Source organism: Merops nubicus, unplaced genomic scaffold (genome assembly GCF_000691845.1).
Source record: "Merops nubicus isolate BGI_N331 unplaced genomic scaffold, ASM69184v1 scaffold52686, whole genome shotgun sequence".
Classification (NCBI taxonomy): Eukaryota; Metazoa; Chordata; class Aves; order Coraciiformes; family Meropidae; genus Merops; species Merops nubicus.
In genome coordinates this window covers 1-18,506 of record NW_008616685.1, presented here as the reverse complement: position 1 = coordinate 18,506, position 18,506 = coordinate 1, and the positions used below count along the sequence as shown (strand labels likewise).

The following is an 18,506-nucleotide window of genomic DNA, read 5'->3' as shown; positions in this document are numbered from 1 at the left end:
AAGCTATGTGATTTCCTTCTGCTCTCCAACTCTAGTCCCTTTGCAGACTAGAAAGAAACTTTCTTTTTTTTTAGCAAATGCCAAGTAATGTGTTAATTAAAATATCTAGCAGCTGCTTCAAAAAAAGTACACAAAATCATGTTAATTGTAAAACAGCAGAAGTTGCACCATTACTTTTAATACTTCACTGAACTTGGCACTGCTTTCTCTAAAAACACAGAACACTTTAAAACTATGCTGTCCAGAACACCTTTCTTGAAGGATACCTAAATATACAGCACAAAGCACACGGGATTACAAATAATTGATGTCATTCCTACACAAGTTGCTCCTTTGCTTGTCACTATTTTAAACGTATTTTTGTTGCTGTCTCACTCTGTTCTAAAAAAATCACTATCTGGCTGATAGACCAAGAGTGCATTGGTCAGTGTTAAGAGAGTTGTTTTTTCCCCTTCTTTTGGTGAAATGAGGGGAGTGGAGCATGGTGGTATGTGGAAAGTCCTCTCACAGCACTTGTCCTGCATGGGACAAGCCCTGCTAAATGTAATCTGATCTGGGCTGCTTACTTTGCTGGAGGGGCTTTTTTTTTTCCCCCTGCACAGGTTATGCTGAATAAACCTCAAATTGTTATTCCAAAACCCATTAGTATTAAATATGGCCTGATTTGTGCAACTATTTACAAAATAATTATTTATGTTTGCAAAGATAATACAATGGACATGACCAAGTAAATAGGTCCTTGTGCTTTTGTCCTTCAAGATGTGTACTTGTAAGAAGCACTACTACAAGTACTTCTGACAGTTTAAGCCAGCAGCATTTGGAACTCTCTACAGGTTCAAGTCTTCAGTTCTCATTTACATCCCCCTCTCTTTCATACTTTATCTATTTCTCTCATTGTCTTCCTATTGTATAATTACTCTTTAAATAGTGTTTTGGCTCACAACAGTTGCGTCTTTTCATAACCTTTTTTTATTACTTCATATACAAGGAATTGGAAGTCACCAATTTTGAAATGCTTAGAAGTAATAAAACCAAAAACCAGTTCATAATAGCAGATATTTGACTACCACAAAAGGAATTCTTATGTTAAGGAGGCTTTAAATGCAAAACCCTTACTCTGTAGGACAGGACAAACAAAGCTGAGACATTGTCTGTTTGATCTAGAGTCATGGACAATCATGCTATGAAAGATTTAGATGGAAGGTTTCAAAAGATTACTAGATATCATTGTGTCTATTGCCCCCAAATGATATCCTAGAGCTGATCATCACAGCCTTCCTAGTCACCTTCAAGGTACTGCATGTGCACCATTCATCTCCTCTCTTAGAATCAATTTCTGGTATAGTTTATCTACATCATTTTACAAGACACTGAAAGGAATTACGAGAATGTCTCAGGTTTGGAGATAGAAGTGAGAAGCTAAGGAAGTTACTTTGAGTCATGCTAACCAGAACCACAGAAGCACGCCTGGATGCACCTTGACTCTCCATATGACAGAACTGCAACCAGGACCTAAGCTGCACTTTGCCACACGTGGTGAAAGCACACCAACAACCAAAGGAAAACAAAACAACCCATAGTGACAGAAAGGAGGTCAAGATAAAAAGCCTGGCTCAGCAAGGTAGCGGTATTCGGATTTACATCCTGTTTCATTTACACCCTAGCGATTTTTGAAGATTTCACCTCAAACTGCCTATGTTGACAGAACTCTGAAGAACCCCGGCATTGAATTTTAATTCCCACATAGCTCACACAGAGATACAGAGACACACTTGGAAGACTAATTTCTTCTATTCCTTTTGCACACTGCTAAGCAGATAAGCACTTCCGGAGTTCTGAAATCAAACAGGTTTAATTTTTTAAAAGTTTTGCCAGAAATAAACCATCTTACTTTGTGAGTTCATGATCTGAAAGCAGCTGTTTTAGATGCCTAGAGAGCAACTTTTTTTCCATAGAGAGACGAACCCAGGCTCTGGCCTTGCCAACATCTGTTTTGATCTCACTAATATTCTGGATATGCCTGGAATAAAAAGAAAAAAAAAATTTATTTATTTTTTTTTTAAAAAAGAGGCTGCCCAGTATTTTCAAAGTGTGACAGTTCTTTTGAACCAGGCTAGGCTGAAGAAGAAATTTTGGCAAGAATGCAAAATGTCAGGCAAACTACTTGAAAAAGAGACATCATCACCTTAATATTCAGCACTAGCTAAATTCTTTGCGTATCTAGCTCAAAAAGAATAAGAGCCTGAAAAGGAAATATCTGCAATGCAGTGCCCTATTTACAAAATTCTAAACCAGGCCCATTGCCTCACATGATTTAAGAATCATTCTGGACCTTATCACTGCAATATTTAAGGCTGAATGCTTTGGAAAATTAAATACTGTCTTTGCATGCTCAGCAGTAGCTTTTCTTGCATACAAGACAAAAATATTTTATTTTAAAAGGACAAGCATGTCCCTTGAAAATTTCAATTCACCCACACCACTGAAAAAAGTTGGATGTTGATAAGGAAAAAGGCGGAAAGAAAAACCTTTTCAAAATTAATTTAGAAGTTCTGCATATTGTTTTTTCATGTACTAAAGAGAAGGTATTGAGCAGAAGTTACAGTTTTATTCCACTAAGGCACTCAATGTTAGATAAACCCACACTTTAGATCAGACAAGCTCTTTAAACACTTTCTTCACTGGGAAGCAAGAATGAGCTAAGAGCTATACAACCAACTTGGCAATGACTGGGAAAACACACTACATTCACATTTAATTGGAAAGAAAACAATACAGAATACTTTAAAAATATGAAAACTGTGTCAGGCTATTTCTATAAGCTAGTAAATGTGACAATATAAAAACTCCTCAGTATGAACCATGGTTTTTGTAAAGGCCAATGAAAAGGATGCACTATATACTTAAAAACAGTTCAGAAGGTTCCTTCCTCACATCACTCTCCTGCAGTATGAAATATGGACTTTTCTTTATGGTAAATATTATACACAGAAGCAAGTATGCAAAATCTCACAGGTTTTCTGTGTTAGTTTTAACAGTTTAAACTCACCTCATATCCTGGATGAGAGAGATTCTGAGAGGTGACATGGCTGGACTAGTATCAGACTTCCTCCTTTCTGAATCAAGAAGTATTCCTAGATTCAAAGAACAGAATCTGTAGTTAGTACATTTTAAAATCTACATAAAAAACCAAACTGAATTAACACCAACTTGCACTCTTGCATTATTGGTGACTCTCTGCTTTGTGAAGGTACTGTGGCATATTTCCACTTCAAGTGACATGAAAATATAGTAGACAGATGGTTATGAAGATCAGCACACACTGAGCATTAAAACACTAATGAGCCTAGATTCAGCTGAAATTGGTATGACATCAAATGGCTTAAGCCAATCTCACCTGAGGTACTGAAGCTGCCTGATGTAGTTTTTCTCTGTCTGTTTTCTAGATAGTGTAACAAATGAGACCACAAAGCAGACTTCCCCTAAAATTAAAAAAGTAAAGAAAAATTAAAATTTTAATTTTAAATCAACAGTGAAAGTATCAGCCATAACAAAACTTGTTTTAAATGTTTCTCCCTACAAAGTCATTGGTAAAAAATAAATTAAAAAAATAAAAAAGAGGCACAAGTTGGAGGTGCTCAGGAGCTGTAAAGAGGTTGAGAAAGAAAAGAAAGAGTCAAACTACTGGGATCTAGTGATTCTGGTAACAGGAAAAAGTTGATGGAGATTTATTTCTCATTGTTCAATAACACAACAAGAAAACATTTAAAGGCTTGGACAACACTAAGTACAGTAGAGTTTCAAGTCTGAGGCCAGACCCTGCACTGTTTTGCCTTTCCCTCCCTCCCTCTCCAGCAGTGAAATAAGAAGAGACACAGAGCCAGCCTGAGGAAACCATCTCACATCCAGACCACATCTGGTGCATCTTCACCCTTGAGGATAATTCATGGCTACAGATGTATGCTATCAATTTTTAGAACCTCTAAAGAACCCCTTCAATTTCATCTGACAATAACTTAGATAAAGACGAACACAGTAAGAGAGTCCAAATCACAACCAGGACAATGAAAGCTTATCACCAAGAATACTCCAGCTCCACACATTATAAAACAAGCTTAAAAGTTAAAATATGGAATGCAGTATTTAGGCCAAGATAATCTGTCAAATCGTGTTAAAAGTTTGCTCATTATGTAGCTTTCCTAAATCTCTGGTGGCTAAAAGCAGAGTGTGAGGATATCTTCTGCTGGCAAACTAAAAGGATTCTTGGATGCATCCTAAATACTCCACATGATAAAGCAAAAGCTTGCAAAGCCACAGAAAGGCAGCAGTAATTGAACAGGGACTCAGCAGCACATTAATTGGAATCATTTACAGAGGATATCCATTAGTATTACTTATCTTCATAAATTATATTAACTTGAAAACCCAGTAAAGATTCAGCAATTCTACATTTCAGAAGAGCAGTCATATTATAAAGACATTATTTACAATTTTGAGCAGAAAGGAACCATGACTGTAAAGCAATAGTTGTCAATTCAAGAGTATCCGTGAAATTTTTTTTTTTTAAAAAAATACTATTTTTAAAAATCTCTGAACACTTCAATCCTATACCTCACCACAGTGGGCATAAAAATCCTGACATCCAACATGGAAAGCCAAAATTGCAAGTCTTATAAAAACATAAAAAGAGAGCATGAAAAAATATCAACCAGGGAACAGTTATATCCAAAATGGTATTTCTCTCAGTAAACACACACATGCACACACAGTCTAGTGTTCAGCAACTAGCTGCCATGGCAAGGCAAACTGCAACACATCATATAAAGCAGCAAACAAAGGATCCTGCAGCAAATAGATGTCAGCAATCATGATGAATGTAAGAATTCATGCACTTCCTTTATCATCATGTTACTCTCCTTTAACTTCACCAAATAGCAATGATGATGCAAGCTGTACCTTCAAAGGAAGGGAAGATAGCCTAAGGAAAGCAGTGGGATAGAAAAGAGGCAAGGGAATAACCAAGGCCTTCTGAAAGTTCCCACTACTTCAGTCAGACTCCACACGGGACAACCTCCTGCATGGCTCTGGGCAAAGGAAGGTGTGGATTCACTTTGCATGTGGAAGGATCAGTAGGTAGCTAAGGTAGGACTACCAGGGTTCATCAGCAGGGAAAAGGTAAAAGCAGGGATTGGTGGAAGGAAAGCCATCCTCATTACTATGGTCAACTTAGAAAGAAGAGTCTCCCTTGGCTCATTACTGAAAAATAAAATTGATTTCTAAAACAGCAGCCTTTTTCATATTTAATAAAGGCCAGAGCAAACAAAATTGCTGGTGCCTTTTTTTTTCTTTTTTTTTTCTTTTTTTTTTTTTTTTAAAAAAAAAGCAAACTGTGGATCATAATATGAGATGCATTGCACTTCCTCCATCAGGCCTCCATTTTATTCCACCATTAAGCACTGTTTGCCAACATCTGCAATCAATCCAAAGCATTAACCTTATGTAGGGTTGGCCGCCTGGTGGTCTGAAAGGCCCAAATCTGAGTTGAAGCAGAGTATGCTGATGCTCTGTCTTCTAAGACGAAAGCAGTACAGCTTCTATCCTAAGTGATATACAAGAGGGAAGGGAGAGAATCACAGGATAAATCTTCACATCGAGAACTGTTATACAGTTTGATGGAGAGCAGATTTAAACACGGGAGCTTGAGTGCTGGGAACAGAGACAGTGAATTACAGTTATCTGGATCATACATGTTTATTCTGCACATTCTTTTTAACAAGTTATAATCCTCACTGTCCTTGCTATTCCTTTGTACAGAGGAGGAGGAAAGGATAAAGGATCTCCAAACTCCATCTAGTGACTCCAAACAAAAGACTACAACAATTATTATTTCCATATGAAAAGCAACACCTCTAAGTAACAATCTTATAAACATCATTTAATTATCCCTACATCATTCAGGAAAAACAAAAATAGTGTTTTACTCTTAAAAACTAAATTTTCCTTAATGAAAACAAATTCCCCATACCATATCCCATTGACAGTACCTTTAGCATAGGCTGCCTTACAGCCTATGCAACTTCATTAAACAAAGTATTGAGAACATAGAAATGGTTTTATTCACCATTCTATTAAAAGCATAACCAAAACCCACAAATCAAATAAAACCAAACCCCCAGGTTAAATGGAAAAAAAGTCTTCCCAGAAGTCATTGTGAATATGTCAACATGTGCACTTGCACATACCCCAGAGCAAAAAGCAGAGACAGACAAGGCAGCACTAAGTGACACAAAAAAGGCTGGGAGAGGAACGCAAATATTTCAACAGGTCTGTATACACACAAAAGGTATCCTCTGAAAGCACAATGAGGAAGAGCATAAACATGGCTTCAGGAAAGTGTGCTCTGCAACATACAGGAATACTTGTTCCTCACCTGTTTGACTTGCAGACCATGACTCCATATCCTTTCTAAGAGGTCACACAGACTGGCTATCAGGGTATTCTCTTCTACACCTGTGATATTCACTTCACCATGACCTAGCTCCACAGCTTCTCGACCCATTTTTTCAACCAACATTCTCTTGGTCTCAAAAAGGAAAAGGCAAAAGTGTTAATTTCTTCCACAGGAACTTCCAAGATCACTTACATTTTTTAAATAACCAACAAAGAAGCACACGGTAGCAAAGACTTGGCAGAATAACTGGATGTACACATTATTTCTGAAGCTAGTGCAGACTGCATTTCTCTTATCCCTGTTTTTCAAGCCATGGCAGCACCAGTGTTGATCACTTCACAGCCTCTTCCACCTTTCTAACAAGGGGCTTGCAGAGGAGGCTTTACATAAGCCTCCACAAATTACCCCAAAGGGAACAGCAGGCCACGCACTGACAAGCTAGAGGCCCAGCAGCAATGCCCTGCAACACAAGTTTGGCTGCTTTAGAAGCCCAGTGAGTGCTGGCCTGGGAGCAGTGCACTATGTGCACCCTCTCCCCGGGGAGGCGAATGTGTACAACAGCTTCTAAGTAGCAGCAGGACACACTGTTCCTGTGAGACTGTGTTCTGTCAGAATGGTATTTGCATTTTACACAAACCCATTCTGGAGTGCATCTCTTGAGCTTCCTAATGAGCCACATTCTCCTAAAGTGTCCACAATTTCATGCTAGTCAAACAAGCTCTCACCAACTATTAAAAGTACAGTCTCCCAGTCACAGTATAGTCATCATATAGCCACCTGGAAGGAAAAAATGGCTAGGAAATTACTTCTGTTCCTCTCTTACACATTTTTCCATCTTTGTTGCTGTTCAAGAGTAGCTCTCAAACCAGTAATACTCCCTTAGGCACCTATGCACAGTCTTAGTTGAGCTGAACTCCATGTCAGTCTCTAGCTGCTTCTCCTCCTCGCCTTCTCTTTGCTAACAGCAAGCTCACTAGAGTTGCATTCCCACAGTGAAAGAGAAAAGTCTACCTACAAGGATTTTCACCTTCATATGCCTCTACTAAGTGAAGAAGATTATTTGGACAGTTTCATACATAAAAAAAGTGACACAAAGTGATATCAGAAGTAGATGCATGCATCAGACAGTCTTCTCCAAAAAGCTGTATACAATTGCTACATTACCTCTACCAACTTAAGACAAGAACATGCTTATTTGATAATTATTGTCTTTGCTGTATTAAGATAAACATGAACATTTAGTTCAGATTAATATATTATCAAATATATACAGGTGAAGCATATCTACAAACTAATGCTATATTTCTTTAAGTGCTTGAAAACATGTTTCAGAATTTGTTAACCTGTTTCCTTTAGTTATGAGAAAAGCTCCTGCATTTGCACCACAACCTCCTCTTTCGGAACATTCAACTCCTACTGAAATAGTACAGTCTCATCAGTGATAACTGAAATATGCTATAATACACACTGGCAGCAGGATGAAAAAGGCCCATCAGAATATTCAATTTCTTTCTATCATTTTATATTCTCTACCCTAAATCTGCTTGATAAAGTTTTCACTCCTTACAGAACTTCTAAATACGTTATGTCTTCATAAGTTCCTCACTACTGTGCCAAAGCCTTCATAGGGATAAAGTAGAAACAGATAGCCGAAGAAAGAGGTTCAAACACACTGGCCACAAAATGGTCCATAAAAAACAGATATGAGGTGCAAGAGAACAGAATTATTCTGTGTCTTACCTTATTTAGGCATTCCTTCAACAAGCCTTCTACAAACTTCCAGTTTGTTTGCGCAATGACCGACGGAGAGAGGTTGGACAGCTTGGGCTGCCGGATAGTGCTGCCCAGATTCCTGGCTTCTTGGATGTACTTCTGTGTCGGGGCAGAGAATTGACAAATAGAGATAAAAGTGGGACTGAGACTACTCTGCCAAGAGAACAGGGTAAACTTATCTTTATAACCCACCCCTGGGCCATGAAGAGGAAAAGATCACATCCTCTTTCAGAAAATGCTCCTTCTTATATCCAGCATTATACTGAGCTGAGACATTTAAGGTATTATTTCACTGGAGTTCAAAACCCCACTTACATTGTCTATCTGGTATTAGAACACGCAGTTGCTGAATAATAAAAACACAATAGAAACTGCCAAGGACATTTGGATGCATAGATTCAATTACTTCCTCCAGCACTAAGAAATGTGTTATTTTTTCATATAAAATTAAAGTTTCAGATGATTACCCAGTCCAAAACTATCCAAGTGACAGACTGGCCTACGCAGGGACTGTAAGAGAACTTTGCCTGTGCTTGACAACCTCTGAGATCTGTGCTATGCCCTGCGTTACTGCAGATCTCCTGTTTCTTACCCACCCTTCCAATCTTTCAGGAAGCAGCTTCAAAACACTACAGCTCTCAGCTGTGAACCATCTGCATTTTTGTGTAAAATAAATTCATGAACTCACTACACTTGAAAGAGCTTTTCTGCTCCTGTTACTGCTATCAAGAAGTTGCCATTGTTTTCACCTCAGAGACAAGAATAATATGACATATGTTTTGAAAGTCAGTTGATCACAGATTGGTTGGGGCACAGCTAAGTGATAAAGAGAAAGCCCTTTATAGGCACTGACAGAATACTTGGGCTTACCATATATTTCAAATTAATAGGTAACTTCTCTATCTTACACTGAAATAATGACCAACTAAAAAGTCAGCAAACAGACAAATTTGTTGAACACAGCACCATCTTTACAAAGAGGGAAAACTACACCTTCTCCATCAGCCTTGCACTACAGTCATGTTATATACATTTCATTACGTATCTTTATCCAGAACTATGATTACACGTATATTGTGCATTGGACATACCAGATAACGGTCTGACACAGATTTTATAGAGGGCATGAAGGGCCAAGCATGCTGGTCCCAGTCTAAACATAACTGCAACTGAAGCTCTGACATGGAAAAGTCCAGGTGCTGGCAGGAGAAGTTGGTAGCAAAAAGCCAAGCAGACCATGCAAAGTGAAAAGCAGCAACGACATATGAAGTAATGAAAGCAAGCATGCAAAACAGAAAAGAAGAGTGAAGACATAATACAATGCAGAATTCCCAAGCATAAAACATAAAATTAAATTAATAAGTAATTAATCTGAAACGGAAAAAGAAAAGATGGTGTTCAGTCACTGGACTGGCATAAATTCTCTCCTCCACTGAGCACAATTATTTGCAAGTTAAAAGCCACTACGTATCAGTTCCACAGATTTTTGTTTGCTGCCCCAGAACTTCAACTTGTCTAAAATTCACAACACTGCACTTTGAAAGAACTGCCTCTAGCTCAGCCTGATCCTCAGTGTTCACCTCAGAAGGACTTCTTCCCCATACTTTGAAACTTAATAGGGAAGTCTCTGGTTCACTTTGTAGAGGAGGGGGTCAACATTCAGTCAGTATTATGTAATCAAAAAAGTACAGCACAGATTAACCTGGCAGTTGGTACCTTCACCTGAGCATGTATTTGTACTGCTCAGAAATAGATAGAGTAACTCCTGCAGGATAGTCAACCTGTGAAGAGCCAGTTAAAAACAAACACACACACCCCACAGAGACCAGAAGTAGATTTTTGCCTTTCTAACTACCCGATCCAGATGTTTACACATGCTAAATATCATAGTTGTTGAAAGCAATAATGAAGTTCCAAATCAACTATTCTTCACTTCTGTTACTTCTCAGTAAAAAGTATTTTATAGTTATCTGAGCATATATAAGATGTCAGAGCCAGAAACTACTCATAGGGTTGGGTTTTTTTTATTATGCAGACATTCTTCTATTACATGGTTATGGATGACATAGATGACACTGTACTTCATCAAAATTTTAACAAACCAATAAGAAAATTCTGGAAGTGAGTACACTGAGAAGATTAAATTAAGCTATGATAAAAAAATTAACTGGATGAAGATAATTGATTTTGACAACACTATCCTAACAGACACAAGAACACTAAAATTGCCCATTAAGCTTTTCTGAAGATATTTAACAAAGTAAGAGAATATCATCTTCAATGAACAACATACATATAAATAAAAGTAAAGCTTTGGAGTTAGTTAAAAAAACAATCAATTCTGAAACCAGCTTATTCTTGAAATTACCCATAAATCAATGATTGATGCAACAGTTCACAGTCTGCATCATATGAATCAGAAACTGTCCTGTAAATAGTTCACATTACCCAAGTTTTTCAAGAGCCCTTCATCACAAAGAGTAACTGTGTCAGCAGCAGAAGCACTGGTGAGAGAAGCTATCAATTCATAAAGTGGGTAGATCAGCATCAGACTGTAAAAACAGGCAGACAAACCTGACACTATGGGCAGGGTTCACGTTCCTACCTCAATAGGAGGCAGTGTCAATTTGCCACCCTAAGACTTCTTATCGTCTACAGAAGAAAACCAGGCAACTCTAAAAGGCAACACTTCTGATTTTAGGATGCAATTAATGACTCTCTGAATGTGGTGGTTGTCTTTTCTCCACCAAATGTACAAAAGAAGCACAGGGTAAGTTATTTAAAGACATGAAGTAGCTGACTGAAAACTGTTAAGATTAAGTCCTCCCAAATCCCCCCAACCCCATTCGTTTTTTGGTTTTAGTTTAAAGCATGTGATGACATTTACAGGGAACTCTGCTATTCATGGGATGAAATAATTTTGTCCTGAGAGGGGGTAAAAATGATGTAACTTTTAGAATAAGGAAATTTAAGTATTTTTGGTCTGGCAAGGACCAGAAACTTCATTTATATTAAACACACATGAGAGAAGAGATGGACTACAAGCAACTGTCTAGACATTTCATCAATGTTACAGAGCGTTATTCAGGCAGTTAGGGGAAAAAAGGCCATCAGATCTCTATAGCTGAACAATTTTCACCTCTCTCTGATCATTGTCAAGACGTAAGTGCTCTGTGTGTTGCTTCTGTCTGTCCTTCCGCCTCCACTGTGCAGGAGCATTTCTCTTTGTCCACCTACAGATAGAGGAATACTATTAGGCAAACATCAAGAGCTCAGTGAAGGGCAACAGCAATGTGGCACATAAGTTTCTATCTTACTGTACATTGAAGATGTTGACATCAGTTACACGAGACAAAGTGCAGCTGCAAATACATACAAAGAATCTCTACAGAAGAATCCAACACTGGGCAACCAAAGGATTTCAGAAAATTTTATCACGTACACTTGCTTTGTATTTTTCCACTCTTTTATGATGACCAGTTACAATTTACACCTTGTTCCTCTTCCTTGAAAGTTTTTATAAGAAGATATCCTAAAATATTTGCTAGCTCTAAACTAAGTTCCAGTAAGGAGATCTTCTTTTGTATCAACAGTAATTATAAGTAACTCAAAGTACATCAACTACAACATCAAACATAACAGGGCTTTCTTAAGTAAACTTGCTTTGGGAAGTTCAGATGTTAAAAAAAAAAAAAAAAAAAACAGGCAGGAGACATAGCTTAAGTACCTTTCTATAGACCTTGCCAAGATCCAGCACCTGTTGTCCTAGCTTACTCACTTGTTGCTTGCTGGTCCAGTGGATAAAACATCAGACTGAAGCCTGGGAAAGAATCCAAGCTCATATTTCCCTTGTCCGATTTTCATGTCCAGCAAATGTGGATGGACTGCAGTGTGATCTATTTTTGCTAGCCTTAATTCAATAGATTTCTCTGAAACAGTAAGAAAATTAATTTTTTAAAGATGTCTTAATCAGACATGTATTTATAATCATACAACATTAATGAAAAGTGGATCTCACATGTAAGAGGTGGAAGCTCCTTACTGACTCCAACAGGTACACTAGTACAAAAGTGTATTAAAGAACTGCCACCAAAAGGATAAAATTATGTTTACCTTCTTAAGCTCAAACATTTTTCACACAGAGGATGCAGGGAAACAATTGAGTTTAATTAAACTTCACATGAATTTCATCTTACATCTCAGTTTCCTATATAACACTGAGTTCTCCACTTCAGCTCCACACCTCAGCTTGGTCTATTTTATTTTGAGGTTTCAAAGTATGAATCATTACTTAACTTTAACCTAATGTATACAACAAACAGCACTGAATAGTTTTGTTTTCTTAAGTTTCAAGAAAGTGTCTAATTACTCTTACCAGCCTCATCAATGGTTGTGCACTTCTGATACATCGATGTGCGCAGAGTGGGTGTCCTAACATTTAGCAGCCTAATTTTATCCACTCTAGAATCAAATACTCTCAAAACAGGGTCTTTATCATCTTCATCATGGCACATAATCTTATTGTCAATAAAAGATGCAAACATTTGGGTCTCCAGGAATCTTGAGAGGAAAGGCAAGTAAGGTTCAGGCTGGTCTGACAAGAAAGATGCCTAAGAGACAAGAGATAAGAGTGTTTGGGAGTCTGCAGAGAAACGTACATCCACCAAAAGCACCAGTTTTTCTAAACACAGATGCATTAGAGTGTTTTTGTGCCACTTAAAGCCTAGTTTTATTTCACACAGCAATTCCATCTCTGAAATCGGCAGTCTGTACAAAGCCTTCAGTTTCATGACTATCACCTACAACAATTATTAAATTGTCATTTTAGCATTTCCTTTATTCTCTAGAAATTTCCATAGTTTCTCAGCAAACCACAGCAACAGTACCACAGGTGTGGATATTATGTACTTCTGGCTGGGTTCAAAGCTTATGAAGTTGATGAGAAACTTTTCATACGATTTGATGGGAATCAGATTAGTATATTAGCAGGCAGCACTGCAACATAATCTTAACTATCCTGATGACAAATACCTGTTGTCCAGTAAAGAAGACAGTAAAGTTTGAACCTGGTCTTTTGTTTCCCTAGGAAAGAGCTAGGAATACATTTGATACATTTGTGCATAAGCATTATGCGGGGTCATGGCTTTATTCATTAACATTGAGCAATTCTTCTGGTTAAAAAAATAACAATTTTAACTAGTAATATTTAACCTTAATGTAGAGGTTAGCCATAAGGTGAGGCTTTCTAAGCTGTTTTTCTACAGCAAGATGTATCTTTCTACAGTATCCTTAGAAGAGTATCTTTATCTAAGTGTGCATATGTATATATTTTCCCACATGATATACAAGATGTGATTTATTTGGGGAACAATGAAATTTAAGGAAGAAGTTATAATTTTGACAGTACTGTTTTCCATTCTAGAGCTCAATAAACAAAGTCTTATATTTCAATACTGTTTTTATTTTCTACATTGACATATTTTCTTATTATAACTTACTTTATCAAAGTTTTGCATCTGTTCCCTGTTTGTAAACCAAGATTCCTTGTCCTGACTGGGCTGAATGACAAACACTTCGTAATCTGCAAACATTTGTGTAAAGCGGTTGGCAAACACTTCACGGATTTGAATGTTCAGCTGGTAAATCTTGAATTCTTCTTCATCACACTGAATTTTAAGATCCTTTTTGCTACTGGTCTCCTCTCGCACCTCCAACTAATAAAATAAGGAAACAAATAATTGGTATTGTTGTAGACCTAGAATACCTGACAAAACAAGATCTTAATCCGACATTCAGCTGCTACTCAAGTCAACATTCCAATTAAAAAAAAAACCATTACAGTTTCAAGCAATATAAGAGAACAGCAATACCAAAAACAATCTAGAAAGACACCTTTATTTACACAAGTTCTAGTTTCAGTTAGAAACCATAACCTACACTAACACAAATTTCACTGGTTATGCTTTAGTTTAAAAAAGTATAGATAACAACCATGGCCGTGTATGCCATAGACTTGATTTACTTTCTTCTACCCTTTAATTACCTGCATAGGCTTTTTAGGGGTTTTTACCACCCCTGCGTATTAGGCAAATACATATCTCTGTCTGGTGTAATACAAGTTCTGGTTTAATGCAGTTATAGCTTAATACATAGCAGCTTTCAAATGAAAATAGAAATGCACAGCAAAAAGAAGCTGTGCAGGTCTAGTAGCCAACTCCCTGTAATATAAGTCCTTAGCATCATAATGCACTACACAGCCTAGAGTAATCTTTAATGTAATGAAAAGCATTTTCAGTTAACATACGGGCTGCCATTAAAACAGCAACATGAGGTTCAGACATTTAATTAATACTACTTCTTATAGGAATTGAGTATCCAGAAAAAAAAAGTCTTTTTAAAAAAAATCAAACCCACAAGCATTCATGCACTAGTTTGAATACAGATTTGCTACCCCTGCCTTTGTTAGTTATTATAAGAGGCATCGCCACACATAATTAGATGTAACATCCAAAGCTTACAACATCTGCACAATGCTGCAGCTGCTGCAGCTGTCCCATGCTTCTTAGAGCACCCTGGTTAGAGGAGCCCAAGGCCAGCTACAAACTGCATCCTACAGCCATGCTCTCTGCTAGAGACCGCTCTGCTCTTCAGCCATTTCTTCCAACTGCATCTCGTAAGCAGCACTTGGCATCCATACATTCCTCATTAATTGGGTATTTGGCATTAAGCAGGTTTTTTTATTTATGTATTTGAGAAAATTTTGACAGTTATAACCTATACAATCCTATCATCACAAAAAGGGCTAGTAAAATGGGACTAACTGCCATGGAAGAGAGTAGATAATGCCCAAATGTTCAAAAAACTTACAAGAATTTAAAAAGACTTGTGCTTTTCCCATCACCTCCCAATTATTCAGCAAAAGAATAAAAGCTTCTTACCAATTTTCCCCTAAACAAGAAGAAAATAATGCAAAATAAAAACCTAAGAAGAGGAACATTGCCAATTTGAGCATCTAATCCTAATCCTGTCTAATAACCGAATGCTGCTTCTTGTAACCCCGCCTGCAGCTCCCTCTCCACAAAGCAGCTCTCCTTCCTGATCTGTTGTAGGTGACAATTTCTATCCCTGTTTGGCTCCACCTATAGCCCAAGTTGGTCACACAGGTAAAAATCAGACTCAATGACAAACTAGTCAAGAGAAATTTAAACATGCAAGAAATAAAAACTTGGCTAGAAAAATATTCACTCCATTCTACAAAGGGTCAAAAACCCCAGAGTAGTCTTTCAGGGTAGGCAATACCTTTTATACAAAAAGGGCCACAACTTGTTTTTCCCAATTCTAATCCCCCAAAAAATCCAACGAGGGTCACCACAAGCTGTGCACATTCACTTCCCTGGAATCAAGACACTAATGCACTTTATAGTATCAACCACAAAGAAGCATCACATACCCCTGTGGCAAGCATATTATAAAAAAAAATTAAACATATGCGAAAAAGAGATACCCATAGGAACCAAGACTCGATTCCAACCACAGGGTTACTTGGATGACAGTTTTAGCCACGTAAATCATAAGAAGGTGATATAAATACAGAATAAATGTTAAAACCAAGAATAAACATAGTGAGGTGTATTTTTAAACATGTTATCTCAGAAAAGAAACACTTGGGGGATAACCAAATGGTTCCCTAGATGGTGTGAGGTTAAACCCCACTCCTCCAATCTTCTTCTCTTCCCTTGTCTCTACAGATGTTCACAAGGTTTGTGAACATGTAAAAAAAGCTCTTTCCAGTAAAGATGAAGTCAGATATCTGCAGATCCAGAAAGCATGAAGATATTTTACCGCTCACCTTTTCTAGACTCACACCTGTTCTTTTAACAAGTGCTTGGAGTCTTGCAATAGTCTCATTTTCCTTCAGCAGCTCATAGGAATTCAAAGGTGATCCTGCTATATTCCCATTTCTTTTATCAGAAACAAGGTCACATGCTCTGACACTCTTCATCTTGGAGACACTTTCACTGCAGTGAAGGTTTCCCTCAGGCGGAATTCCAAAAGCCATTAGTATCTCTGAAATTTCCTGAACAAACTCAAGTTTATTTGGGAACTGGGGTAAGTCTTCTGGCAGCTCAATGAAATGGTTGTCTACATCCACAAAGCACAGGTTAGCCTGGGATTTAATTGAGAACAGGATACCATTACAATATCACTAAGCAGAAGGTTTACGTTTTTATTCATCACTGGGTATAGTGCTTATTAAAAGATTCTCAAACATTTGCATTCGTTCGGTTATTTTATAAAACAGACTTGCCCCAACCATAACTGAGCTGATTGGCTGGCATTGAAGAAAACATCACAAGGCCTACATTTCCAGGTCTTTCGAGGTGGAAGAAAGAAGACTCATTTTACAGTTGTTTACTCATTTGGCATATGTAAGCAGGTGCCTGCCTGTTGCTCAGATTATCAGTCCACTCCTCTAAGAAATCTGGTGAATTCCATTCTAAAAGATCTATTGATATTGCAGAAGCTGCAATAAAGCAATTTTCTCTTTTTGAAAGCAACTGGAACACTAAGGAAATTCCTTGAATCTGTTTAAAAGTTTGTTTCCAAGGGGAAAAAATTCACTGAACTAGTTTTAATTTTGTTTTCCTGTCTCCATTTCTCTCATTTACCATCAAAAAAACCAAGGGAGGTGGGGGTAGTAGAAGAAGAAAGAAAGAAAAAACAGCTATGTGGCTTCCACAGCCACATCAAAAAAAGCTACACATCTTTCAAGTACTTACCTCACCCCATGTTTGGTGAGTGGGGGTTTCCACTTTGGCTTCTGCACTGAAAAATCTGTATCAAATGGTTTCATGACATTACACAACTACATACATCAAAGTAAGAACCCCATTCATGTGTGAAATCTGCTTGTAAAGTTAAGTATACAGAAGAAAGTTTGTTTTTCTGTAGAAAGCATTTCAGTATTTCTTCACTGCAGAATTATCATGGACTGCCACTGTTCTGTTTAGCCTTCCCTATACAAAACCTCTTCACCCAGATTATGGGGCACTTTCAACCTAGCTTCATCGTGCTATTCTAGGAGGCACACCTGAACTCAGGGTTTAGTATAAGTTTGCAGCAAAAATACATATCAAGTTATGAGAGCTAACAGATGTATTTCTTATGATTCAGTAAGTGCAGAAGGACAAAAGTACTCTCACAATTTAATAGGAAGGAAAGAATTGGAAGAGATAAACCTCATACCAAATGAATGATGGATGACCCTAAAAATCAGAGCAACATACACAGTGAAGTGTCAGTAAGGAAAAAGGAGTTCTGGTAGGATTTTGCTGTGGGACTGACCATAGGTACCCTAAGATAAATTAAGGGTTCTCTCAGGTACATCTTAAGTAAACTGATGTGAAAACATACATCTAAGACTTGTGACAGATTTAGCTCTCTTGGCATTTCTACAGAACACAGTTAGGATACAGTGATCATCATTTTACACATACAAAATTAAAATAATATAAAGACAAGACACTTGGCAACATGTGCATTTAGAGATCTAACTGAAAGAGCATCAAGTTATTCGCTTGGTATTTCAGGTCTCTAGAGTAGTCAAATATTCTTTCATTTGTTGCTGATGTATTGGTTTTATGACCACAAGAAAACCTCAAATAGTTACACATCACTTTAATAGCAGATTGTTATAGGAAAGGACACAACATCAGCACAGAATAAAAAGTTGTCCTGGGACACTACACTAAGGAACAAGGGTGTTGTGCTTTGAGGCTCGGAATGGGGGCGTGACCTTCCAGCAACTGGGAGGACCCCAGGTGGGGGTGAACCATTGTGTTCCCTCCCCTTCCCACACACACCCTGATAAGAGGCAGGGAGTGGTTTCTAATTTCACTCCTGCCTTGGAACTCGGAGAGGGAGGTTGTCCTTTCACTCTGTGGGACCCTGGAACCATTTCTGAGGGTTTTGTATATTTTATTTTTTGTATTCTCCCCTAATCTTTGTATATATTATTTTCCTTACCTCCCTTTTTTGTTTTCTGTTCCTTGTTGAACAATATACTTCATTTTTTTTCCAAAGTGTCTCTCTCTCGGGGGAGGGGAGAGGCGAGTACATAGTTCTGTTCCGTGTGGGTCCTGCCCTGAACCCCTTTTTACACGGAACCAGGACATAATTGGCGCCCAATGTGGGGCAGGAGCAAATGAGCAAAAGAGATTTTACATTGAAAAATTTGAAAGTTAAGAAAATGCTGTTAATGCAAATAATAATGTATTTCATT

General features: G+C 37.7%; 1 protein-coding gene across 1 annotated transcript; it reads right to left on the bottom strand.

Moving 5' to 3' along the window:
* Positions 1 to 1,887: 1,887 nt before the first annotated feature.
* Positions 1,888 to 16,391, bottom strand: LOC103775431 (DENN domain-containing protein 5A; the record flags this gene model as incomplete). Its single annotated transcript, XM_008942884.1, has 10 exons — positions 1,888 to 2,020; positions 3,050 to 3,134; positions 3,398 to 3,482; positions 6,431 to 6,583; positions 8,192 to 8,323; positions 11,364 to 11,457; positions 12,003 to 12,153; positions 12,600 to 12,834; positions 13,723 to 13,938; positions 16,074 to 16,391. Coding segments are annotated over 10 exons (1,602 nt in total), but the record flags the coding sequence as incomplete, so codon positions are not given.
* Between the last annotated feature and the right edge of the window lie 2,115 nt (positions 16,392 to 18,506).